At 38.6% G+C, this 24,518-nt stretch overlaps 4 protein-coding genes and 1 pseudogene across 7 annotated transcripts; 4 read left to right on the top strand and 1 right to left on the bottom strand.

The window, feature by feature from the left end:
- Positions 1-940: 940 nt before the first annotated feature.
- On the top strand, positions 941-3,275 carry LOC117623429 (cytosolic Fe-S cluster assembly factor NBP35-like). 2 transcript variants are annotated; one of them, XM_034354404.1, is made up of 3 exons: positions 941-1,235; positions 1,362-1,463; positions 2,201-3,275. In XM_034354404.1, exons 1-3 carry the CDS (start codon positions 1,199-1,201, stop codon positions 3,130-3,132), a joined length of 1,071 nt encoding a protein of 356 aa, XP_034210295.1. In that variant the 5' UTR covers positions 941-1,198; the 3' UTR covers positions 3,133-3,275. The 2 variants fall into 2 exon arrangements, with proteins under 2 accessions (XP_034210295.1, XP_034210296.1); XM_034354405.1 differs by lacking the exon at positions 941-1,235 and adding an exon at positions 1,728-1,791.
- A 125-nt stretch (positions 3,276-3,400) lies between these two features.
- LOC117623055 (trihelix transcription factor GT-4-like) lies at positions 3,401-6,099 on the top strand. 2 transcript variants are annotated; one of them, XM_034353901.1, is made up of 5 exons: positions 3,401-4,369; positions 4,496-4,534; positions 4,642-4,773; positions 5,281-5,508; positions 5,612-6,099. In XM_034353901.1, exons 1-5 carry the CDS (start codon positions 3,673-3,675, stop codon positions 5,821-5,823), a joined length of 1,308 nt encoding a protein of 435 aa, XP_034209792.1. In that variant the 5' UTR covers positions 3,401-3,672; the 3' UTR covers positions 5,824-6,099. The 2 variants fall into 2 exon arrangements, with proteins under 2 accessions (XP_034209792.1, XP_034209793.1); XM_034353902.1 differs by having other exon boundaries at positions 3,537-4,369; positions 5,592-5,735.
- A 492-nt stretch (positions 6,100-6,591) lies between these two features.
- LOC117621324 lies at positions 6,592-8,799 on the top strand (annotated as a pseudogene).
- Positions 8,800-9,294: 495 nt separating this feature from the next.
- On the bottom strand, positions 9,295-12,103 carry LOC117622295 (prohibitin-3, mitochondrial). Its single transcript, XM_034352925.1, has 2 exons — positions 11,138-12,103; positions 9,295-9,647 (listed from the first exon to the last, which is right to left on the bottom strand). The coding sequence occupies exon 1, from the start codon at positions 11,974-11,976 to the stop codon at positions 11,140-11,142; it is 837 nt and encodes a 278-aa protein (XP_034208816.1). The 5' UTR covers positions 11,977-12,103; the 3' UTR covers positions 9,295-9,647; positions 11,138-11,139.
- Positions 12,104-14,464: 2,361 nt separating this feature from the next.
- LOC117622501 lies at positions 14,465-17,997 on the top strand. Of its 2 annotated transcripts, XM_034353191.1 has the most exons (3): positions 14,465-14,897; positions 15,005-15,758; positions 16,411-17,997. In XM_034353191.1, the coding sequence occupies exons 2-3, from the start codon at positions 15,051-15,053 to the stop codon at positions 17,770-17,772; spliced, it is 2,070 nt and encodes a 689-aa protein (XP_034209082.1). In that variant the 5' UTR covers positions 14,465-14,897; positions 15,005-15,050; the 3' UTR covers positions 17,773-17,997. The 2 variants fall into 2 exon arrangements, with proteins under 2 accessions (XP_034209082.1, XP_034209081.1); XM_034353190.1 differs by having other exon boundaries at positions 14,465-15,758.
- The last annotated feature ends 6,521 nt before the right edge of the window (positions 17,998-24,518 follow it).

Consider the following 24,518-nt stretch of genomic DNA (forward strand, 5'->3'; position numbering starts at 1 on the left):
TAAGGGTTTTCGATCGAAATGGCCCCTAACTTTTGACTCATTATCATTTTGGTTCAATAATTAAAATTTTCACTCTAACTCTTTGTTTGGTATCAAAACAGTCCCACCGTTTAAAACTGCTAATATTGCTATTAAATTGAGGCTGTTCATATGAATTAAAATATTAATAAATAATTAAAAATTAAAGGAAACAACATCTCATCCCGAGTTACCCCAACAAACAACCACCATGGCCGCTCAAATCCCTTCGGCGTTGTCACTTCGGTTCAACAATTTCTCAGACAACCTCCAGCAGGCCCGCCCCGCCACTCTCTCTCTCTCTCTCTCTCTTCCCCGCAGTTCCCACCCCATAACAACTTAGATCATCTGATACCAGATCCAAACCCCATCGCCAAACTACCCACACCTTTGAATTAACAACCATCCCCAAATATCCAATCCACATACCCTTCAATCTCTCCATCTCTCCATCTCTCTTTTTGAGATTTGGGTTTGTTTTTCAATTTTTTGATTGATTTTGATTAGTTACCATAATGGGGGTTCGGATGGGGAGATTAATCTTGGGTGGGTTTGGGGTGATGGGGTGAGGGATTGGATGGGAGTGCTTTGATAGTGGTTGGAAGGATGTTCCAGTTGAACTTGGGGTATGTTGGGTGTATAGAGCAAGTTCGGTGGCTGAAGAATGGTTGGGTATGATTTGGTTTGGTGGGTGGACGGTTGGGTAGGTTTGGGGTGATGAGGTGATGGATTATATGGAGGCTTTTACCTCACCATTTAACAACAAAATTAACATAATTTGATGGTAAGACTAATTTGATACTAAATTAAGGGTCGAAGGGCTATTGAAATTAGTTCGTAAACGAAAATGAGACTAAAGCAAACGTTGGGACCATTAACAATAACCCCTTAAGCATAAATATATGTTTCAACATGTAGCGGTTTGATAAAGATTAAAGAGGCATTGTGGGCTTCATAATACCGATAAACCCTACCTAACTAGCCCATTCAATGACTGTCGACCCAGCCCATACCTCTCCATGACTGTCTCCCTCTGAGTGACTCAACTGCTCCGAAGACCAGCGTCCTGTCCGACTCCAACTTCTCTATCTCCTCCTTCTTCCCTTTTTTCTTCTGCCTCGTCACATTTACAGGAAAGCCAAGCCAAGTCTTGAAAGGAAAAGTTAAACCCCTAATCGTCATGGAGAACGGTGAAATTCCCGAAAACGCCAATGAACGTAAGGCTTTCTTTCATAATCTCAATTCTCAAAGGTTCCTGGGTTTTTTCAGTTAGGCTGTCTTAATTTTTTCTTCATCTCTTGGAATTATTATTATTTTTGTTTTAAATTGTACCTTTTGCTCAGATTGCCCGGGTCCTCAATCCGATTCTGCTGGAAAATCTGATGCGTGCGAAGGATGCCCGAATCAACAAATTTGTGCTACTGCTCCAAAGGGCCCTGACCCAGGTTTCCTTTCTCTCTTTTACTGCTAAAGCTGCAAACTTTGAATTGTTTTTTGGTTAATATTGGCCGGTGATATTTGTAAATTCTTTATTTTGTGCTGCTGTGAGTGATTCAGCTATGACTAGCATTTAGATGAACAAGGCAAAGTAGATGCTTTTATGTGAACTTCATGACGTTGGTGATTCTGATCAATTATGAATAAGTTGGCCCTAGTCATGTTGCCACACCACATCTGAATTATAACGTAGTTTTTTCATTTGACCGCAGTTAATATCTGGCATTTCGTTGGAGCTATAATTAAAACACTTTATATGTATCAAAATAATCTCAGGTTTGTTTCTTCTTATAATTTATGTGCTGCCTCCGAAATCCAAACTTAATTTTATAATTATGTGGCTTATACCTTGTTATATCTTTGATGCTGTTGTTGTGGGGAGGGGGATAATCTACAAAATCAAAAAAGAAAATAATAATAATAATAAATAGAGACTACAAGGCTTTACAACTTACATTTATCAGTAGCTAAGCTGTATTTCAAAGTTTCATTAGGTATTGTTACAAGGCGTCCAATTTATGCAAGTGCATACAATTTGAGTAACCCCTCTGTGATTTTCTTCATTTGTGCAGCTGCGCAAGTTTTAATTCCATGTAGGAATTCTTTTTCCTCCATGCAAAATATCTTATATGACTTAAGGATGATGTGCTTTTGTATTCATGATTTGTATATTGTTTTTGTACAGACGTGGTTGCAATTGCAGAAAGGATGGCCACTGTAAAGCATAAGATACTGGTTTTATCAGGAAAAGGTGGAGTTGGCAAGAGCACATTCTCCGCCCAACTTGCATTTGCACTAGCAGCTATGGACTTCCAGGTGGGTCTACTTGACATTGACATTTGTGGCCCGAGCATCCCAAAGATGCTTGGCCTAGAAGGCCAAGAAATCCACCAGAGCAACCTTGGCTGGTCTCCTGTATATGTTGAGTCCAACCTTGGGGTCATGTCAATTGGATTCATGCTTCCAGAACCTGATGACGCTGTTATATGGAGGGGGCCGCGCAAAAATGCGCTCATTAAGCAATTCTTGAAGGATGTTTATTGGGGTGAGCTTGATTTTCTAGTAGTTGATGCTCCTCCTGGGACCTCAGATGAGCACATTTCAATTGTTCAATGCCTCGATGCTGGTTCAATAGACGGTGCAATCATAGTCACCACTCCACAACAGGTCTCCCTGATTGATGTTCGGAAAGAAGTAAGTTTCTGCAAGAAAGTTGGAGTTCAGGTCCTTGGGATTGTTGAGAATATGAGTGGCTTGTGCCAGCCAGTGATGAATTTCAAATTTTTGAGGATGACAGAGGCCGGTGAGCAAATAGACGTCACAGAATGGGCAAGGGAGCATCTGAAAGAGAGAGCGCCGGAATTTCTAAGCATAATAGCTTGCACTGAAGTGTTTGATAGTAGCCGTGGTGGAGCTGAAAAAATGTGCAGGGAAATGGGGGTACCTTTTCTGGGGAAGGTACCATTGGACCCCCAGCTTTGCAAGGCAGCTGAAGAAGGTAGATCTTGTTTTGTTGATCAGAAGTGCGGGGTGAGTGCACCTGCACTGAAGAAAGTCATAGATAAAATGATGGAAAATCAGGGATTATCTAGAATGTTGGTAGACAACAATGCGTAAGTGATCGTCATCAGATCAAGATTTTGTTCATGTTTTACCTCAACACTTAATGGTTGTGTAGAATATTTGTTTTTTAGCATATGAATTGTCTTTATGTTATATGTAATTTACATAAAAATTATATTTGTGTTCTTTTTAATTTATTTTGTGTAATAACACAATTTTCTTGACCATGAATACTCGTAAAAGTATTGATGTTTGACTAACATTCTAATTCTGAACAAGAAAAAGACTAAAAATAAAAAAAAACCTTCGAGATTAGGCAATTGAGTAAGGCAATATCACACTCTAGTTTATAAGCGAGTTCAGATCTCCTGCTGGTAAAAATAAAAAATAATGCGTGCGAAAGTTGGGCGGCTGAGATCATCTACTGATAAAAAAGAACATACGCGTCCAAAGGAAACACACCAGCGCTTCCCATTTGCACAGGCCCTCTTTTGTCTTTTCCTCTTCTTCTCTTTATTCTCTGCAATTATCAGCTACACCCAGATGCCAATCCACTTTGCTACAACCTTCACACTTTGCCAGTAACGAATAGACATGTACCTCTCGGAGAAGGCCCGACCGGTTGACTTGTACAAGGGAGGAGGACTAGGAGGAGAAGAAGAATCGGAGAGAGAGATGATGATGGAGGTGGTGGTGGCGAATGGGAGCGGGCCACATCATCATCATCATCAGAACCAAAGCGAAAGCCAGCACCAGCAGCAGATGCATCAGATGATAGTGGGGATTGGGGAGAACAACAGCAGCGGAGGAGAAGGTGAAGAGCAAGAATTGTGTGCTGCTACTAGTAATAGTATTGGCAGCAGAGCAGCAGGCGGAGGAGGAGCAGGAGCCCCAAAGAAACGGGCCGAAACGTGGGTCCAAGAAGAAACGCGAAGCCTGATAGGGTTTAGGAGAGAGGTGGACGGGCTTTTCAACACGTCCAAGTCCAACAGGCACCTCTGGGACCAGATCTCAGCCAAGATGAGAGAAAAAGGCTTCGACCGCTCCCCCACCATGTGTACGGACAAGTGGAGGAACTTGCTCAAGGAGTTCAAGAAGGCTCGTCACCAAGTCAAAGTCGGCAGTCGCTCGGCCAAGATGTCGTATTACGAGGACCTCCAGGACTTGCTCAGAGATAGAACCAACAACAACCACAACACTGCTTCTACTGATGCTGCTGCTGCTTCTGCCGCTGCTTACAAGAGCCCCACTCCTCCCAAGCTCGAATCCTTTGTTCGCTTCTGTGACAAGGGTGAGAATTTATGAGAGCTGAGACTGACTGAAACTTACCCTATTCAGCATTTCAAATGCTTACTATTATTATGCTTACCCTTTTTCTAAATTTGTTTATTTATTCTATAAATTGAAAAAAGTACAGGTCTTGAAGATTCAGGCATTCCATTTGGACCTATGGAAGGTATACATTCCTTTGCTTGCATGTGTTGTCTTTCACTTTGCAATTTGAATGTAATTTGTTATAAAATAAATTTTTTAAAAAGCTTCTTAATTTCTCTTTGCTTATAGCTACCGACCGATCAGCACTCAATTTGGAAAGGCAGTTGGATCATGATGGCGACCCTCTTGCTATTACTGCAGCCGATACAGTTGCAGTTAGTGGGGTTCCTCCTTGGAATTGGAGAGAGGGTCCTGGAAATGGTGAGCTTTCTTTCACAACTAATTTTAAACCCAAAAAAAAAGCTTTCTTTCACAACTAGAATGGCAGTGCAAAAAGTTCTCCCTTTGGTAATTCTTGTTGAAACAATACTTCAATTGGCTGTGGAAATGTGTCTATACCTGTAACCTTTCATCTAAATTAAACAGCTTTCCTCAAGAAATGCAATTTTCATGACCTCACAATCACATTACATTGCTTAGATTTGGTGTCTTTCTAGCATATGCTGCATTCTGAGTTTAGTTGAGGAAGATTTTTGTCCTGTCCTCTTTAGAAGAGCTTCAATCTCTCTCTGTCTCACTATCAATCGCTTGCATGACACTTCCACTGTAAGCTTTACCTTGCATTTCAACCACTGCACACCTCCTTTCTTGAGGCTTGGAATCATGTGTGGATTAAACCAAGAGTCTAAGCATGACCCGAGACTGATATATGCATCTCGTAAAAGTTTCAAAGTTAAATGCCTGAAGCATGTTATCTTTCAATGGCAGGAGGGGAGGGCCACTCTTCTTATTGTGGAAAGATTATAACTGTCAAGTTGGGGGAATACACCAGAAGGATTGGTATTGATGGAACTGCTGATGCGATTAAGGAGGCAATCAAGTCTGCGTTCAGAATAAGAACTAAGCGGGCATTTTGGTTGGAGGATGAAGATCAGATTGTCCGGAGTCTCGATAGGGACATGCCTTTGGGCAATTACACTCTTCACCTCGATGAAGGTATTGCATTCCTGGAGTAATAAGCATAAGTTTTTCTATACTACATGGAACTGAAAGGTGGTTTGCTGGATTATAATAAGTAGCCTTATGCTTCTTGTGGCAGGAATTACCATAAAGCTTTGCCTCTATGATGACTCTGACCGTATAGTTCCTACGGAAGAAATAACATTGTACACTGAAGATGATTTTCGTGATTTTCTTGCACGCCGTGGCTTGATGGGTTTACGAGAGTTGAGTGGCTACAGACGCATCGATACTTTAGATGAGCTACAATCCGGTGCAATGTACCAGGGGGTGAGACTTCTTGGGGACTGAAAAAAAGGGGACTAAAAAAAAATATTATTTAGCTTTCCATCCAGCTCCTAAAGTTGGAATTTTCTTCTTTCTTTTCTTTTTTTCTTTTACCCAGCTAGTCGTATACCACTCTACTATGGCTGGTGTTGTTAATCCATGTTGTAAGTGCCAAGTGCCAGCCAACTGAATTAACACTGTAAAGATGTAACTTGTACATGTAAAGGGATGTTTCCAGTTTTGTACCTGCTATGTAATCTGATTTCTAATCCAAATTTCAAAAGCTATGAATACTTACAAGGAAATATTTCTTCAATTGCGTGCCGGTGCTACATACTATTTTAAAAGAAAAAGAAAATTGCTTCTTTCTATCTCCTGTAATAGCAAATTTATAATGCAGTACTTGAAAGAACCCAAAACTTATTAATACATTTCTCACTTTACGGTTCTGTGAGTGAAACAACTTTTTACCAATTCTGCTCCGGTTGGTCATCTTTCTCGAAAAGAAGGGCAACGAGGCCACCTCAATAGTCAACAATACCATCCAAATCATCACTGGTTTCCAGCTTCGACAAATGCGCAGACACACTTTTTATTTTTTCGACAAATCACCACTGCTATTTATGTAATTATATGCATTTGAGGTGGAGTTACGACCAGAAATATAAAAAGCACTCACACTCGCACACTCTCCCTTGTTCACAATCACAAGCTCTCTCTCTCTCTCTCTCTCTCTCTCTCTCTCTCTCTCTCTCTCTGGGTTTAAAAGAAGAAGAAAACACTACACTAAACATCATGGCCAAGATCAAGATTGGCATCAATGGTATTCTTGCATTTATTGTGGTTTGTTTACTTTACTGTTTATTTTTATGATCACCAACACACAGATTGGCATTTTCCAAATGGTCTTGATTTGGTGTTATGTGGGTGAAGGATTCGGAAGGATTCGGAAGGATTGGCCGCTTGGTTGCCAGAGTTGCTCTGCAGAGAGACGACGTTGAACTTGTCGCTGTGAACGACCCTTTCATCAACATTGAATACATGGTAATGTATATCTTTTCTGTCGTTCTTTCTACATCCTGAATGCATGGTGATGGTTTGAGCCTATGAGATTGTGTTAATTGTAAATATCTCTGCAGAGCTACATGTTCAAGTACGATAGTGTTCACGGGCAATGGAAGCACCACGAGCTTAACGCAAAGGATGATAAGACCCCTCTCTTTGGTGATAAGGCTGTCAGAGTTTTTGCTTCTAGGTAATATGCTTATTATACTTCATTATTACCTGGTTCTACCAACACCAACACTCTTTCTTGTGTGTAATTAATCAATTAGTTAGTCAGACCTAAGCTAGCTAGACTGAAATTCCAATTGGATTGTCCATTCATTTCGACTAGGGAGCCCGAAGGGATCCCGTGGGCCGAGGCTGGTGCTGAATTTGTGGTTGAGTCCACCGGAGTGTTCACTGATAAGGAGAAAGCTTCTCTCCACTTAAAGGGTGGTGCAAAGAAGGTTGTGATTTCTGCCCCCAGTAAGGATGCTCCCATGTTTGCTGTGGGTGTCAATGAGAAGGACTACACCCCAGATCTTAACATTGTTTCCAATGCCAGCTGCACCACCGTCTTGCTCCATTGGCAAAGGTGGTTAGTTTCAATTCTTGGTCTAATTTTCTTCTAATGACTAAGTAATTAATTTGGAGAGCTCTCTCATGTTTCTTGAATTAATATATATATATATATACACACACATCTGGACAGGTTGTTCATGACAAATTTGGTATTGTGGAGGGTCTTATGACTACCGTCCATTCTATTACTGGTGCGTGTATATGCGTATATATGTATATACGAATGTATGTATCATCCATTGTCATTGACTGGTGTTTCAATGTAATGCAGCCACTCAAAAGACTGTTGATGGACCATCAATGAAAGACTGGAGAGGTGGTAGAGCTGCAGCCACCAACATCATTCCCAGCAGTACTGGAGCTGCCAAGGTATTATTGATTGAATGTCTTGCAATGCATCTATATATGATCACAGTTCATATGCATGATATATATGATACTTGAAAGCTTTGTTGCTTAACCATGATATATGCATTTGTTAAGGTGTTTGATATATTTTGGAAATACTGAAAGAAGAAAAAAGTGTTGTTTTTTGTAGGCTGTTGGTAAAGTGCTGCCTGCACTGAATGGGAAGTTGACAGGAATGGCGTTCCGTGTTCCCACTGTTGATGTTTCGGTGGTTGATCTCACCGTGAGACTTGAGAAGAAGGCCACTTATGATGAGATTAAAGATGCCATCAAGTAAGGACCAGAAACATTCATTCCCTATGATTTCAAACTGCTCATCTAAATTTCCTTTTCTTTTCTGTTGTTGTTGTTGTTGTTGTATATTGTAGGAAAGAATCTGAGGGCAGCATGAAAGGAATCCTTGGATACACCGACGAGGATGTTGTGTCGACTGACTTCGTGGGTGACAACAGGTGACCATTTTTACTCACCTTCTTTTGCTCTGTCTCTGTCTCTGTCTCACTCTATAAGAATATGTTGTGGTTATGTGCCTGCCTGGACTGCGTGTGTATATGTATTTATATGTTGCAGGTCGAGCATTTTCGATGCCAAGGCTGGAATTGCTTTGAATGACAACTTTGTGAAGCTTGTGTGTTGGTATGACAACGAATGGGGTTACAGGTAAATCCACAATTTCTTTATTTACTTGTTTGTTTTTATTATGGTGCTCCGTTTTATTTATACATAATTGTGGCAGAAAGAACAGAAATCTCTGTTTATATTGCTTTGTCATACTCCAAATTTTAATTGGATTCTGAAAGCAAGATTTTCCATCCACACTTCTCTTATTAACGACGTGACGTGACGTTTGTTGCAGCTCACGAGTTATTGACTTGATCTGTCACATTGCCTCTGTTAAATAAGCGATCCTAGGATCATGATGTGGACTGTGGAGTGAGAGCTTCAATTTCTCGGGCATATCAAGCAGCAATTTTTATTATTTTTTTAATTTATAAAAATTTAATTTTAATTATTAATTTATGAACATCACGCAGCTAGTTTGTGATTAGTATGGTTTAAAGTTCTTTTTCCCTTTTGACCTTTTTGGGGGAATAATCAAGCTTTACCAGTGAGATGAGTTTTGTAGTACTTTGGTTCCAGAGATGGAAGCTTTGGTTAGATTTGGGTCATTGATTTGATTATATGGGATTGTTCACGCATGAATCTAATTCTAACTTGAGAGATCCTTCAGGATTTTCCCACTCCTCTTTTGTCCACTTACACTCTAATCATTCATCTCTCCTTGCTTTCGATCCAGAGAGTATATTCCAAACCAAAAGGATAAAAGTGAAAGAAACCCAACAGATCACAGGATCGGATTTAACTCACAGATGGAGTCTGTTGACAATTAAGTGTTATCAAAGCAAGCAGAAGCACAATGTAATGTACCTCGTCTGGACTTGATTAGAAAAATATAGGAAATTACCTCCCAAATAGGTAGATGATTATGTCAATCACCTCTCTTAGCCTTATTGCCTTAGGAACATTCACGGATACAAACGCAAAACGATGGAAGATTCAGTAAACACAACAGGCCCAGCAACATATTGACACAAGTGCTCAAATTTATATTCAAGTACTAACATGCTGTAAATTTAGTCAGAATGCATTATAAACGCAACAACCCGAGCACTTTCCTAAAACCATAGCTTTCATTCTTAACAAGTTTCAGATAACCTATGTTCCAAGAAAAAACAAAAAACTCTAGAAATAAACCCCTCTGAACTTCAGTGTATTCACGATCCCGTCTTCTTGTTATGCCACATCTTGGAACCCTGCAAATTGAACATGTAAAAGTTACAGTTTACAATTGATTATCAAATCTTCAGAGGCTTTCATGATATAATTGCAATTCTGAAAAGATAGGAAGACCAACTTCAGTGATTGACAAACAAACTCCAAATGAAGAACCACATCCACCATCTTTTCACACACACACAAAATTGAAATACTACAAAAGCATTGAAAGAATCCCAAATCGATTTGATTATTACATCATGATACATAAGAGGTGCAAAGATGCGTGAGTGAACCTAATACATACTTCTCCTGCCTTTTGTTCAGAACCCAAGTTAAAAGAGCGCGTTGTTAGCTATGCTATATATTAAATTACTCTTAGCTTACCGATTTCTTCAATATGTCCCTCATCCATCTTAAACTTAGGTTGACTAGATACTAGATGCAAGAGAAGTGTACCTAAAACCAAAAACAAATGGGCAATGTGAAGCTGAACTACCAGTCACACAAAGGAATCAACACTTGTTCCATCGAAATTTGTTAAAAGAAACCTCGCTGAATTCCTTAATTGTTACTAGCAAGTAAGTCATGTTCCTTATAATCTCTCATATTTATCGGGCACTGCTAGGTTTGACATAGCGAAAAGGAAGAGGCCAAAGGTATCAGCAACCAATCTAATTTATCATAGAAAATCTGAGGACCGAGGAATGTATTATAGAAAAAAGAACCATATCTAACTGCAAATCACATTCATGTGCATCAGAGTTATGAAATTCCAGGTCTAAATTTAAGAAAATTTTCAACAAGTTTTTTCTACGACAAGCCCTTCACCAATGTCATAACAATACATGAACATGGGGTAAACAACAAATTCAAGTACATTAAAGAAATGTAAAAAGTCCAGATAAAAAATGTAAGAACTCCAGATTTAAACAAATGTAAACGATCACAGTTTATGAAAGTTGGCAAGCAACTTTTAAATGGAGTGGTGCCGATGACCTACATTGTAATAAAACAAAAAACCTACAGTATTTATCTTGTCACAACAATGGTAAGAAGCATAACACAATGCAGCTTCCCACTCTGTGGCTAACATGGTATCATTCAAGCAGTACCATAACTCAATTTTTAAGACTCCATTGAAGTTCAAAACAAAAGTCCATCAAAAATATTATTCCAAAGTTTAGAATAATGATAAACCTGAGTAGCTTGAGCTTGTAACCTTGCACACTTGATGAGCTACCTAGCTTATTGCAAAAACCCTAAACTCCTACAAAGCTAATGAGCACTATTCTTTCTAATAGTTATTATGTTTCATCACTACGCAAACAGGGGATTGTCTTGTTTGTCTAGATTGGTTTAATTGTCAGTTGTAAATATATACATACATTAACATATGATCCTAGTAATACCAATCAATTACCAAATAAATATAACTCATAAACGCTCTTATAAGGACAATGTAACAGTAAATGAAAAACAAAGAAAGCAAATCAAAGACAACAGAAGAAGTGAAATGAAAATTTACCATCAACGAGGGTTGAGAGCAAAGAGCATGTTCTTCCCACCAGGCAGGTAAGACACATTGGGCGACCTGGCAAGCGTGGCAGCAACCTCCCTGGAGGCCTCGATCCTTCTGAGCTCGATCAGTCCCAGACCCGCAGACGCAGTCGCATCAGAGATGAGCTTGGCAGCCTCGCTCTCACCCTGGGCTCGAATAATCGCGGCGCGCCTCTCCTGCTCCGTCTTCGCCACCACAAACTTGGAGCGCTCCGCCTCCTGCTGGGCCACCTGCTTCTGCTCAACGGCACGCGAGAACTCCATCCCGTACGACAAGTGCGTAATCGCCACGTCATCCAGCACGATGTTGAAGTCCTTAGCACGGCGGATCAAGCTCTCACGCACCAGAGCCGACACGTGAGGACGCTCCGTCAGAAGCTGATCGGCGTTGAATTGGGCTACGACGGCCTTCAGCACCTCGTTTCCGATGGAGGGGAGGACCTTCTCGTCGTACTCGAGCCCTAGGGTTTTGAAGATCTCAGGGAGGCGGGACACCTCGGGACGCGAGAGGACCCTGAGGGTGAGGTTCACCATCTGCAGATCCTTGGTGCCGGAGACCGAAGAGAAGGTGTGGGGCCGGGTACGGATGTCGAAGATGTAGGGCTTCTGGAGCCACGGGATCAGAAAATGGGTCCCCTCTCCGACGGTGTCGTCGATGACTCCACGGAAACGGTCGAAGAGCACGGCGCGCTGACCGCCGTCGACGGTGTAGAGCGAGGAGTTGACGATGGTGGCGCCGGCGCCAAGCCCGAAGGCGGCACGAGCGAGGTTGGTGAGGAAGGACACGGCAGCTTGGTTGCTTCCCATCTTGAGATGATGACGATGATGATTTGGGTGAGTAGGAGGAAAATGGGTTTCTGGAGTGAGAAGAGGGAGAAGAGGGAGACTAGGGTTTATCTGGCTTTTGTTATTAAACCCTAACAACTTGGACAGAAAGATATTCCAAATTGGGCTAGGGCTTTACACAATTCTTTTGTTTGGGTAACGGGCCTAAACCCATCAACTCATTTGTGCGGGACAAAAGTATTTAGGCCGGATAAGCTTAATAGTTTGGGCCTGAAAAATGAAAATTAAACTTTTATGATATAAAAGATCGTGCGGTTATTAAATAGATGGAACAGTAATAAAATAAAAAAAAAAAGTTTGTTGAGATTGAACTTTTTAATCTTTTTGCTAGTATTTCTTTTCAATTTGCTCATTGGGAGTGTAATCAGGTTGCTTATCTATTGGCTAAGCAAGCGCTTATGTCTCATGATTTTCAAGTTTGGCTAGAGGATGGTCCTTTGTGGCTTTATGATATTTTGGCTAGTGACAAGTTATTTTCTTAATTTTAATTTTAATTTATATTGGTTGTGATGTTGTGATGCTCTTTTTTTTGACCGGATTTTCCTTCATTTGGAGTTTTTAAAGGCAATGTTTTAATGAGACCACATTTGTTGCATCATTGAAGTCCAGTTTTTACTTTTGTATCCTAACATTGTTGTTTCAATGAAGTTATCTTTTTATGATTAAAAAAAAAAAGATTTTAAAAAAACTATAGTCTAAACAATTCTAAATTAATTTAATCTACGGGAAATGAAACTCAAACTTGAGTGTAAGAGTGCAAGTTGACTACCTTGATAAACTAGCATAAATGACGCCTGAAAAAAAGAAAAAAGGCTATTTAATTAGAATAACATGTTAAACAGAGGGGGCCATATACTTTTGACATTGCTATGATACATGATTGTTGGAATGAATATGGAAGGCACCATCGAATGTCCACCTTAGGCCTTACCCAACTTAACAATGGTGGGTCGGTCGCATTCTATCCCAATCCTATATCCCAGTGGTTCACGGAAAGGTTGATGCTTTTCTACTCTTTCCCTATATCAACTTGGCAGGCAAGGCATGACGTGACGGTAGTTTACAGAAATAAGCAGAACTTCTCTTGTATGAAAAAGTATGCAATGCATGGTGGTCTGGTGGTCCGGCTCTATGAGTTAGTTCATTTTCTAGAGCGTGAATATCCACTGAAATGGGGCTGCAGGCTGCAGGTAGCTTAGCTTAGGTAGTCGCTGTTGGGCTGCAGGCTCCATGCTTTTCGTTCTGCAAAAGGCCATGTGAAGATTAGGCTTCGACGATGACTCTGATTTAAAGTAGCGAAGAAAGAGACTGGTGGAAGAACTGGACTGGACAAGCAGATGAGAAAAAGAAAAAGAAAAACAGAAATTTGACATGTCACTTGTCACATGGAGATTAATAATTATTGTTAAAGTGAGTAACCCACACCCTCTATTTTTATAGCTTTTGAGTGTTGAGCTACTCCAAAAGTTAAAAGCTGCTTCTCACCAAGCACATGGCGCATCTTTTGCTTTTTTAAAGCTCTGCTCTGTATGTGTGTGTGTCTTCCAGTAAGACTGATATATATATGTGTGAGTAGACAATATAGGGATACTACTTGTGTTTGAGAGTTGAAGCTTCTAATTTGTGAAGAGCCAAGCTAAAAGGCAAACAGATATGCTGCACTGCACACCCAAATCTTACATGTAATCTTTGCTTTGTTGGTTGTTATATATAATAACCTATTGCTTTCGGAATGATTAACAATCCCAACTATGGTAATAATTTCCTACTGCCGGAGATAAAAGAAGAAAAAAATAAGATAATCAAGAGGTTATTAATATGATTATCGAACGGGCCCAAAGTGTCTTGAATTAGATAGGTTAACAGTATTAATATAGTTGGTTTTGTTTATGGTCTAAAACCTAAAAATTGCATTGCATCATTACCGTCAAAAGTTGCGTGTTGCTTGCTTGCATTGCACCGACGGAATATTAATTTATGCAGCTGACATAATGAACCATTTCAAGATCAGCACATAGAATAGAAGTTGGATTGAGTAAGCCATCGTCCATCGCGGTATTAAATTCCTGGAAATTCCAATTTCTTTTTTAAGTTGATCAATTAATCCCGATAATTCTGATATTGGTGTTCAAATGCTTACGTGATCAGGGAATGAAAATTCTTAGACCAAATATCAGAGATTCTGGAGTTCAAACCTAAACATGAGTGGTTTCTTTTGTTGAGTACTTGACTGGGACAAGAAGGTGGATTGATTGTGCAGGTAAAGTGTCAACTTTGACCACTGTGGTGGCTAAATAAAGTAGGCTTTGCTAATTACCTAACTAACCAGAGAATATTAAGTACCACGTCTGAATCAAAGCTTAATTAGTAATGATAATTTATGGACTATCAGCATTTTCTTATATCTTCCAATCCAACCCACCAGCTCTGCTTCCTCTGCTCCTCTATCATTACCCCAACCAAAAGTATCAGTAAATTTAATCTCCTTCCCTACATCACACCATCATTATCTGTAACTTTCATTTCACATTCACAGTAGTAAACGAATCTCGTTTCACCCTATGGTAATTTCTTTTGGCGGGGAGGGTTATTTCTTATCACCATCATCAAAAGCCTAAAACTCTGTCACACACAACACAATATTACTTTTGATATTGACCCTAAAACCATATTATATTCTTCTTCTCTCCTACTTTCCTCCAATCCATTCCAAGGCCCTCTTCCTTTTTCTGGCTTCCATTTGTGTAAGCCATGATTGTTGTTTCCCATCCCATACCTCCTACTTTATATTATTCATAATTATTTCATCTTTTATTTCCCTTGCTGTACTTCTGTTATTGGCATTGCTGGTAGTTTATCAACTGCTTAAATTAATACCAAAGGTCCTGTTCTGTTCTCTTCTCTTTCTGTGACCTTTATTGCTTCCTTTATCTCTTCATGTTCCTGTTTTTGCTAAGCTTGCTTGCTTCTTGTGTTGCTAAATCATCAGAACTAGCTAGCTCTCTATTTTCTACCATCTTCAGAAAATCATCGGAATGCCTCCTACATATTTTCCTCTTCGGTGGGAGAGCACAGGGGACCAATGGTGGTATGCTTCTCCGATTGATTGGGCAGCTGCTAATGGTCACTATGACTTGGTTCGAGAGCTCCTCCGCATTGACAGCAACCACCTCATCAAGCTCACATCTTTACGCCGAATTCGTCGTCTTGAGACAGTATGGGATGATGAGGCACATTTTGATGATGTAGCCAAGTGCCGTTCAAACGTTGCTCGAAAGCTTTTCTATGAGTGTGAATCCAAGAAAGGAAAGAACTCTCTCATCAGGGCTGGTTATGGTGGATGGCTTATGTACACAGCTGCCTCAGCTGGACAGCTTGGTTTTGTTCAAGAACTACTTGAAAGAAACCCTCTGCTTGTTTTTGGGGAAGGAGAATTTGGGATTACTGATATACTGTATGCTGCTGCTAGGAGTAAGAACACTGAGGTTTTCAGGCTGCTCTTTGACTTTGCAGTTTCCCCAAGATTTATGACAGGCAAAGGTGGAGAGCTGGAAGAACACATTGGGGACATTCCTTCTGTATACAAACGGGAGATGGTTAACAGGGCAGTTCATGCTGCTGCCAGAGGAGGAAATTTGAGCATTTTGAAGGAGCTTCTTTCTGATTGCTCAGATGTTTTGGCTTACAGGGATATTCAGGGATCAACTATCCTCCATGCAGCAGCTGGGAAAGGGCGGGTAGAGGTGAGAGGCTCTCCCCCTTATACTAGTCTAGATGTGCTTTTGCAAAGATTCAATCTTTTTTCTTCTTTCTTCTTTTGACCCAAAAAAAAAAAAAAAGACCCAGCTGTTGTAAGCTCTGCTTTTCCAAATTGCGCCCTTTATTTTTCCTTTTTCTTTTGTGCATGATTCATACACAAACATGTATCAGCTTAACCAAGTACAATTTGAGGTTATGTGGTTGTATATAGTAGGATGAATAGAAACATAAATTTTGCGTGGCTTTTCGTGGTTTTATCGCGTAAAGCATATCATGAATGACTACATAGATATTTAACTTTAATGTATATTCTTGCTTCCAGAGATGTTAGATGACGGATTCATGATTGTTCCGAAGTTTGATTGATGCTTATTCAGAATTTACTTTGAAAGAACACTTCATTTGCAGTTCCACATCTTATACTTTACTTACTATGTGGATATATTTTCCATAAACTTTCCAAAAGGTGTAAAACTCGGATCGTTTTTAGTAAGCACCGTTCTACTTGTTTCATGTAAGACAGAGGTTATCCCTTCCATGATTAAGATCAAGATTCAAGACTTGACCTGACTTGAACTATTGCAATGATTTGATCCATACACTTAATTAATGTGACCAATCTTGTCATTCATGCAGGTTGTGAAGTACCTTTTAGCATCTTATGATATCATAAACTCCAATGACCATCAGGGCAACACAGCATTGCATGTGGCTGCTTCAAGGGGTCAATTAGCTGCAGCTGAAGCTCTTATATCTGCTTCTCCGTCATCCATTTCCATGAGAAACAACTCTGGAGAAACGTTTCTCCACAAGGCTGTATCTGGTTTTCAAAGTCCTGCCTTCCGAAGATTGGACCGACAAATTCAGCTTCTGAAGCAATTGGTATGTGGGAAAGCTTTCAACATTGAAGACATGATCAATGCCAAAAACAACGAAGGACGGACTGCCCTTCACACGGCAATCATTGGGAATGTTCATTCTGACTTGGTGCAACTGCTGATGATTGCTGAATCAATTGATGTCAATGCCCGTGATATTGATGGCATGACAGCACTTGATTACCTCAGACAATGGCCTCGTTCTGCATCGTCTGAGATACTAATTAGGCAGTTGATTTCAGCTGGGGGGATATTTGGTTGTCAAGATTACAATGCAAGAAAAGCCATTGCTTCTCGGTTGAAGATGCAAGGTGATGGAAGCAGTCCTGGAACATCATTTAGAATTTCTGACACAGAAATCTTCTTACATACAGGCATTGAAAATGTATCAGATGCCACTGCTGATCAGCATAGCACAGGAAACAATTCACCTTCACCAGAACTGATCAGCCCATATGACCCAACCAATGAGAACCGCAGCTCATTCTCTAGTAAAAAACCAGGTTCTGTAAATTATGCAGCACAACAGTTGAAACGCGTCATTGGCTGGCCCCGGATGAAGGAGAAAAAACCCGAAAGATTCAAGAAATCGGTTGATTTTGGTTCGGTGGATTCAAACAAGATATGCAGCAGCTCAGATGATGCACCAACACCACTTCGACAGAGATTTTCAAAGCCTTCATCACTGGCGAATAACAAACGGACACTTTCTGTGAGGAGCAACCAATCAAGTCCATCTGCGAAGAAGAGGTTTGCTTGTGGCATAAGGCATGGTGTTCTGCAGGCAATTCCACACATAACTGTTCCACGTCGGTCGCGCTCTAGTTCATTTTCAAAATCATCATCAATCTCTTCACCTGGTTCTCTAGATAAACAAAAAGGTGTGTACATTGAAACTGATACTGCTGGACCATCTTGGTCAAATCATGTAGTTGATGATGAAACGCCAAACTTGGGTAAACAAGGCTCCCTGAATAGAAGGCTGAGGAGCCAGTATTTCTGTTTTGGTACCTCAGGCCTATCTGTGAAAAACCCTGTTGCCAGGCAGCAGCAGCAGCAACAGCAGAACCAAAGTTTCAAGCATGCTTCTCCTCCTCCTCCTGTTATTTCAGTGGCTTGAGTGAGTTGATGTGAAGATGTGAAGAGTTGGGTGGTTGCATTGCAATGAAGCAGACGTCAAAGCACAGAAAGGAAAGGAAGTGCTTGGTGCTTGGATATTATATGCAAACTCACTAACATAGAGGAAGAGCTGTAACTTGAATAGCTTGTACTGTTACTTAATATTTATGTTTTTTTCCCTATCTTTTACTTTTATCTTATGGTATGTTATGTTTGCTTGTTTTAACTTGTCTAGATTATGAATAATAAAAAGAGGAAAAAAAAAAAAAAATTCCAGTTAAAAACTGTTTGCATCAATCTGTTTCTAGTCCATGCCATGATGCAGGTTCCTTGGGCCAATGTGCTCTCCAGCAATCCCTAATCTTAAGAAGAAAAAAAGCCCTTAATTTCTCCTTAACAGTAGGCCCAAAGCAAAAAAAAGTTGCGCTAGCTTTTCAAGGAACAAGGATTTGTGTGGCCTGCAGCAGCCCAACACTGTAAAGGTCGTCCAATTTGGTCAACAGCCATGTCTTTTTCTTCTTGTTTTGGGTTCTGCCTGCGTACGGCTTGTGAACGTGGTCCTACCACTGCTACTTGAATAGTCTTTGTTTCTTTCTTTGTTTCTTTGAACAGACAAGCCAACCTCTGATCCAGACATAAAGTTTCTCTAAACAACCCACACGAAAAAACAAGTTGAAATCCAAAAGGTGCAAGTTACAACTGTACATGAAGAAAATGAGCAACCGATAGCGATAGAATAATACAACTGGTCAAACCCTAGCTAGCGACATTCGAAACCAAACCACCCAATTTATCAGCGCCAAGGAAGTCACAGTAAGGAGGAGAGCTGCCTGGTTCAAGTCAACTTTGGTGTAACCATCTTATCTTAATATGCTCTGCAAGTATACGTACTTGAGTCTATCATCTTGTCTCAATTATAAACCAAGATTATAATCCATAGAAATTGTCGCTAGTTGTATTGTATATAGGATTTGGTGGTAACTTAGTAAATCTTCAGTATTTCCTTGTCCGAATAAAACCAACAAATCCATGGTCGACAATATGTTATTTTGTTAATGTTGAATTTCTTCACCCCTCCACCACACCACATATACTTGTTTTTCCTCCTCTTTTTCTTCTTCTTTATTTGTTTTTTTTGGTAACAGATCACCGCCTCTACATCGTCTTGAGAAGGATAGAGATATTATACCCTCAAGTGGACCCTGGCCAAGGGTAAACAATCATACAATTAACGTCAACCCTAGCTATAGGATACTACTTCCTTGCAATTAGTTAATATCATTGCATCTATGTTCACACACACAAAGTAAAATTATATGAAAATTCTTGGTTCCAAATTTATAAAAATGAAGCGTGCGCATACAAACACATATATATACACCTTATTAAATTAATCTCAATCTATCTGTTTAATCAACAAATGTTTTATTATCGCGCTATCTCCCAAAAGAAATTCTTCAATGTTAACATCATCAGGTAAATTCAAGCACATGCTGCCATAGATTTGAGAGCGTGAATTCCAAGTCTTTGACAATTTCCTACTAAGCTTAGGTACGTAATGGGGACAGCTTTCCCAAGTTGCAGATAACTCCACTTGAAATTATTGTACCTGTTTTCCTGCCTTTGACCTCTACACAATTATATGAATGGATATCAGACATGGATCGTAATGTGTATATATTTTCCCCTAAGTTTCTTGGATATAGTTGAACTAGAGACCCCTAGCGGCTTCGATTATATTTTTTTTTCTGTACCTCTTTTTCGTTGAGTACGAAACTCTATCTGCCTAAAATTTTCGACTTTAATTTTGCGGGCTTGATTTAATTAAGGGTTTCTTCTTATTGTTTTCCTCGAAGTGGACTTGTTGTCGATCGTGAACCTTTTAGCCACTCAGCGTAGGTTGTTCAAGTTTAAACCCATGAGGAATGCTAGCAACTTTCTGTCTAACTTTTTTCTTTGGACCTTCTCCCTTTTTTGCTTGACATGTGTCATTCTCCTTGCACTTAAAACAATGCTATTAATATATTATACATGTTAACTTTTATTTTCCAAGTTTACCCTTATTAAATGTATACAATTTATCCCAAAAAAATTCACGACTTTCTTACCATCTTTTTAAATTTTTTCTAAAGTAAATTATTTTTTTTTAAAGAAAATATATGCTTCTAAGAGGAAATGTCCCCTTTAATTTTTTTAATATATTTTTTTTAACACAAAGGGTTTAGACAGGAAAAAAAGAAAAAGTACTTTGTATTTAAAAAAAAGGGGACATTTCCTCTTTTTTGAAAAAAAGCAGACATTTTCTTTATAAAAAAATAATTGACGTTTAAAAAAAATTTAATAAGATAGTAAGAAAGTTGTGAAATTTTTTTGGATAAATTGAATAAGGGTAAACTTGGAAAGCAAAAGTTTACTTGTATAATATATTAATGACATTGTTTTAAGTGCAAAGAGAATGACACATGTCAAGCAAAAAAAAGAAAAAGGTCCAAAAGAAAAAGTTAGAGAGAAGGTTGATAGTATTCTCACTATTGCCTAGGTTATACGTTTAGTTTAAGGCGAGTACTTTGACATTAATCCAATTCCAGTGCACGGTCTAAACAATAAAGCTAGCTTACAACTTCTGGGTCCAAAACAGGTGAAGTGTACAGAGCATCATCTGGCGTCTAGTGTTGACCGCAACTTCTGGGTCCAAAGTCTTTGTGTGTACAATTTTGGCTAAAATTTCCACAATGTCCACTTCAATTGTTCCACGGTTTCTTCTGCTGATGGGACACATATTTGTTGGACAGATGGATTTGCATTCCTTATGGAAATGGGGTGGGTGTCAAAAACTAAAGATGAAGACTCCATCTGGTAATAGTGGCGAAAGTTTCCACGTACAATGATGCTTAAGAATCAAAAATTGTGAAAAGACGCTTATACTTCAAGTGATTAAAAGCATTTATTCAGATTCTTAAATCTGAAGTTTTAGTTTCGATTCTTCCCTGCTATAAGTTCCAACCAAAATCTTTGGTTTCGTTTGTCTAAAAACGAATCAAAGAATATTGTGTGCCCCACCACGCCTGCAAATTGGGAGTGGGAAGAAGATCAATCAAAAGCAAGTTCAGTTTAAACGCAACTTTAGGAACTTGCGCCCCCCATTCAACCATTCAGCCATTGACCACTTTACACAAATACTTTGCATTATTTCATCTTTGAATATGAGCGAGTCTCTGAGTGGACCGCCGAATTCTTCTACAATTTGGTATTACAAATACAAAGGAGTGTCATTTTGAAGACCAAAACTTCTGTTTTCACAGCAACATATGAATATTATTATATTATGCACGCATCATGAGTCATATAAGTTGAAAGAAAAATAAAAGATTTATTTCAGATTCCTCCGAAGAAGTGAGATTCTGCTAAGAAAGGTCAACGTTCTCATTGTGTTGCTTGAGAAATCAAATTTGGGTGGCTCTAGCTCATGACTCATGAGAGGAGGATCAAATTTGGGCAGGGCACTAAATTAGAGGTGGAGGAAACTATGCATACAATACAATATACACATGCGACTAAATGATAAGTGCAAAACGCTTGAAAAGTCCAACCAAGGAAAAGTAAAAGTTTACAAGTTTTGGTTCTTCTGGGGCCTCCTCCGCCCTCGAATCTATTTGATATGTCAGACTCATATGTCAAAGCTATAGAAATATCTACAACAAACATCATCATGGGATGTGAGTACTAGCCCTGCCTTGCCTCGGTGGTGGTAATTATTATACATATTTATTCCTCTCATACTTTTTAATTAATTTTTCCTCCTCGTTCCATATGGATCCAGATACTCTCCACTGAATCTTTCATTCACTTAACCTAACCCCAAAAAAAAAGTTGAATCTTTCATTTGGCACTATCTACTTGATTCTAGTTCGTTCATTCATACATACATTAATCACAAATTAATAAAGGTATAAAAATATTTTCCTCTTTACCGTGTAAGTAGGATCTCCTACATTAATTTTTTCCAATAACAATGTGATATGTGTACATAAGTTTTTTTTGTTGTATTTTTGATGAATTATTTTTTCATATATGTCAAACTGTAATTCGCATAAAGAAAAAATATCTCCTTTAGAGTATGTTTGGTACATCGTATTAAACTCTGGATATGAGTAAATAGTCAATGTCAGTTGTTTAGTGTCAACTTGTATTATTTAATTACTGGACTATATTAAACAGATTAGGTTTTTAATACTCTTTTTATCCGACTAACTAATACAACTCACACACTCCGATTTAAATAATACACGCTTAATTATAAGATTAGGACAAAAAACACACTCCATTTCTTCTTTGCTATCTTCTCCTCAGATCTCTCTATCTCTCTCTCTCATGAGTTGATCAACAGCTAATGACTACTCCGACAAACCTCTAACCCCAGCAGGTTGGCTCTTCCTCCAGCCCCTAATTAACGAAATAATCCATTGTGCCATAGACATAGACTCAATCAAGTCCCCTCCTCTCCAACCATGGATTCTCACAATTTTGGTTCCCTTTCAGTTTTGATTGATGCCCATCTTAATTTCAAGTATGCGTTGTTCAGTGTTCAAGAATTTCAGATTTGGATATTCGATTGTGTAGGAAATTATTTGCTACACAAATTGACAGATTTTTGATAAATTTGGTAGACGGCGGGTGTGGGCATGGGGGTAGGGGCTGCTCATGTTCCAGATTGGGAGCTAGGTGTGTTGAGAAGATTTGGGGATGGACTACGATTGAAGGAAATCAAAAGGTGCTCCTGAAGCAAAAGACCTTATAATAGAATGGTGAATTTGATAGTAGAGGTTCAAAAATTGGATTTCTATTCTTTGGGTTGAATTATTGATAACAGAGAAACATTAAATTCTACGGTTCTTGGTTGTGGTTCAATGCTCCCAATCGACATGATAGGCCCTCCCAAGCGAAACATAATTATATACATCCTTGATGATGGAAAGGCATTGAAGATCCAGTTGATGATATATAATTGCACTGTAGTTTCTTTTTCTTTTTTTTGGGGATAAATCAAGCATTGTAAGTAGCAGATATAGTATGTCAATACACCTCGATTAAATTAAACTGAGTGACTTTTTCTTTTTTATTTATGGAGTTCGATCCATTGTTATCCGACGGAGCACCAAACACAATATAACTTAGTCATACTATTTATGCAGAACAGCACCAATGGAGTTACAGGTGCATATGTATCAAAAATTAACCAAAAATTATTATAGATTTAATTGCTCAGATTCCTTAGTTTGGAAAAAGAAAAAGGAAATTGGTGAGATTCCTTCCAATATTCTGTTTAGTTTCCTGTAATATATACGCTGATGAGATTTAGAAGTTGCACGTTCCACACTAGTAAATTTTCAGATTCTGCTTTTGCAGCCCCATGAATTCATATGAATTTATATCGTTTAGTGTTCACACTCTTTTAAATTTAGATGATAAATCTTAGACCACTGCTAAACGAACTCTAAAATTAACTGAGTACACCTTATAATTTAAGTTAACTATAATATTTTAATCAAAATGTAAAGTTAACTAAGTACATCATATTTAACTACTAAAAATAGCCCTATTACAACACTCTAATACAAATCCTAAACCAAGTTTATCTTTTTACATGAATTTGTGCCCTCTTTTCAGATTTTGGGTTTCATCAAAATCTTTAATTTCGCAATACCAATCATAAACCAGTACTCGCTACGTTATTCGTGAGTACCAAGCAATACGAAGACTTTTCTACGTCTGATACAGGTTGAATATAGTGAGTAAACCCTAAACCCTAAGGTGTACTTATTAAAATTTTATTTGTTTCACAATTCAATATATCTTTTTTGGTCATTTTTTTATTAGGGTAAATTAGTAATTCAATAAATAGTTTAGTAATAGTGTGTACTCAGTTAATTTTAAAGTTCGTTTAATATCACTCTAAATCTTATCATGATCCAAAAATGTATTCCTAATGAAAAACTAGTCACTTACTCAATCAATTCATAACAACATGTTGGAATCTCTCTTCTCCTCAGTACTCTTGATATAAAATATCCAAATCCAATACTATTGAGTCCACACAGGTATTAATATTCACATGAGTTCGTCGTGGGCAAAGCATAGTGATGATCACTATCATCACAGACAAACTATCATGGGATTGGTAAATCATCATACGTGATATATATGCAACATTAATTTCTATTCTATTTCCGTTTTCATGTAACTCATGGTGCAGAGCAGGCCATGTCGCCATCTTGGAATTATAGTAAAACCACCTCCCTCAGCCATCATACAATGTTAGAATGAGTGTTGATATTTCCGTTATTGGTCTTATTTCTTCACCCACCATGTAAATTTTAAAAAATACAATCATATCTTTTCACTCACCATTATTTTTAAAATACCATTTAATTATTAATTTAAACAAATTCTCTTTGTTAATCATTAGTATGTAGTTGAGATATAGAGAATATCAAGTTGTGTTTGACGGACAGGATAAATATTTTAGAAGTTTGCCACAACCACAACAAGGCTACGTGCCATTGTCAAACTTTTCTCAAATTTGCTTGAATTAGCAATTAAAGGGTATTTTTAGGAATAATGATGAATGAAAAGATATAAATGTATTTTTTTTTTTCATATTCACATAGTGAGTGTGAAGATAAAATTGGACATGGGTTGGGAATCAACTGCCAATTATGCCAATGAAATTAATGAGAACATAAAAAA

Source organism: Prunus dulcis, chromosome 3 (assembly GCF_902201215.1).
Source record: "Prunus dulcis chromosome 3, ALMONDv2, whole genome shotgun sequence".
Taxonomy (NCBI): Eukaryota; Viridiplantae; Streptophyta; class Magnoliopsida; order Rosales; family Rosaceae; genus Prunus; species Prunus dulcis.

What these genes read in the sequence shown, in the direction of transcription:
- LOC117622501 (XM_034353190.1), top strand. Translation starts at nt 15,051, where the DNA reads ATGCCTCCTACATATTTTCCTCTTCGGTGGGAGAGCACAGGGGACCAA. An exon ending in CTGGGAAAGGGCGGGTAGAG is followed by an intron (nt 15,759 to 16,410) that starts GTGAGAGGCTCT and finishes TCATTCATGCAG; the next exon opens with GTTGTGAAGTACCTTTTAGC.
- LOC117623055 (XM_034353901.1), top strand. Translation starts at nt 3,673, where the DNA reads ATGTACCTCTCGGAGAAGGCCCGACCGGTTGACTTGTACAAGGGAGGA. An exon ending in TGTTCGCTTCTGTGACAAGG is followed by an intron (nt 4,370 to 4,495) that starts GTGAGAATTTAT and finishes AAAAAAGTACAG; the next exon opens with GTCTTGAAGATTCAGGCATT. An exon ending in GAGAGAGGGTCCTGGAAATG is followed by an intron (nt 4,774 to 5,280) that starts GTGAGCTTTCTT and finishes TTTCAATGGCAG; the next exon opens with GAGGGGAGGGCCACTCTTCT.
- LOC117623429 (XM_034354404.1), top strand. Translation starts at nt 1,199, where the DNA reads ATGGAGAACGGTGAAATTCCCGAAAACGCCAATGAAC. An exon ending in TCCCGAAAACGCCAATGAAC is followed by an intron (nt 1,236 to 1,361) that starts GTAAGGCTTTCT and finishes CCTTTTGCTCAG; the next exon opens with ATTGCCCGGGTCCTCAATCC. An exon ending in TCCAAAGGGCCCTGACCCAG is followed by an intron (nt 1,464 to 2,200) that starts GTTTCCTTTCTC and finishes GTTTTTGTACAG; the next exon opens with ACGTGGTTGCAATTGCAGAA.
- LOC117622295 (XM_034352925.1), bottom strand. Translation starts at nt 11,976, where the DNA reads ATGGGAAGCAACCAAGCTGCCGTGTCCTTCCTCACCAACCTCGCTCGT.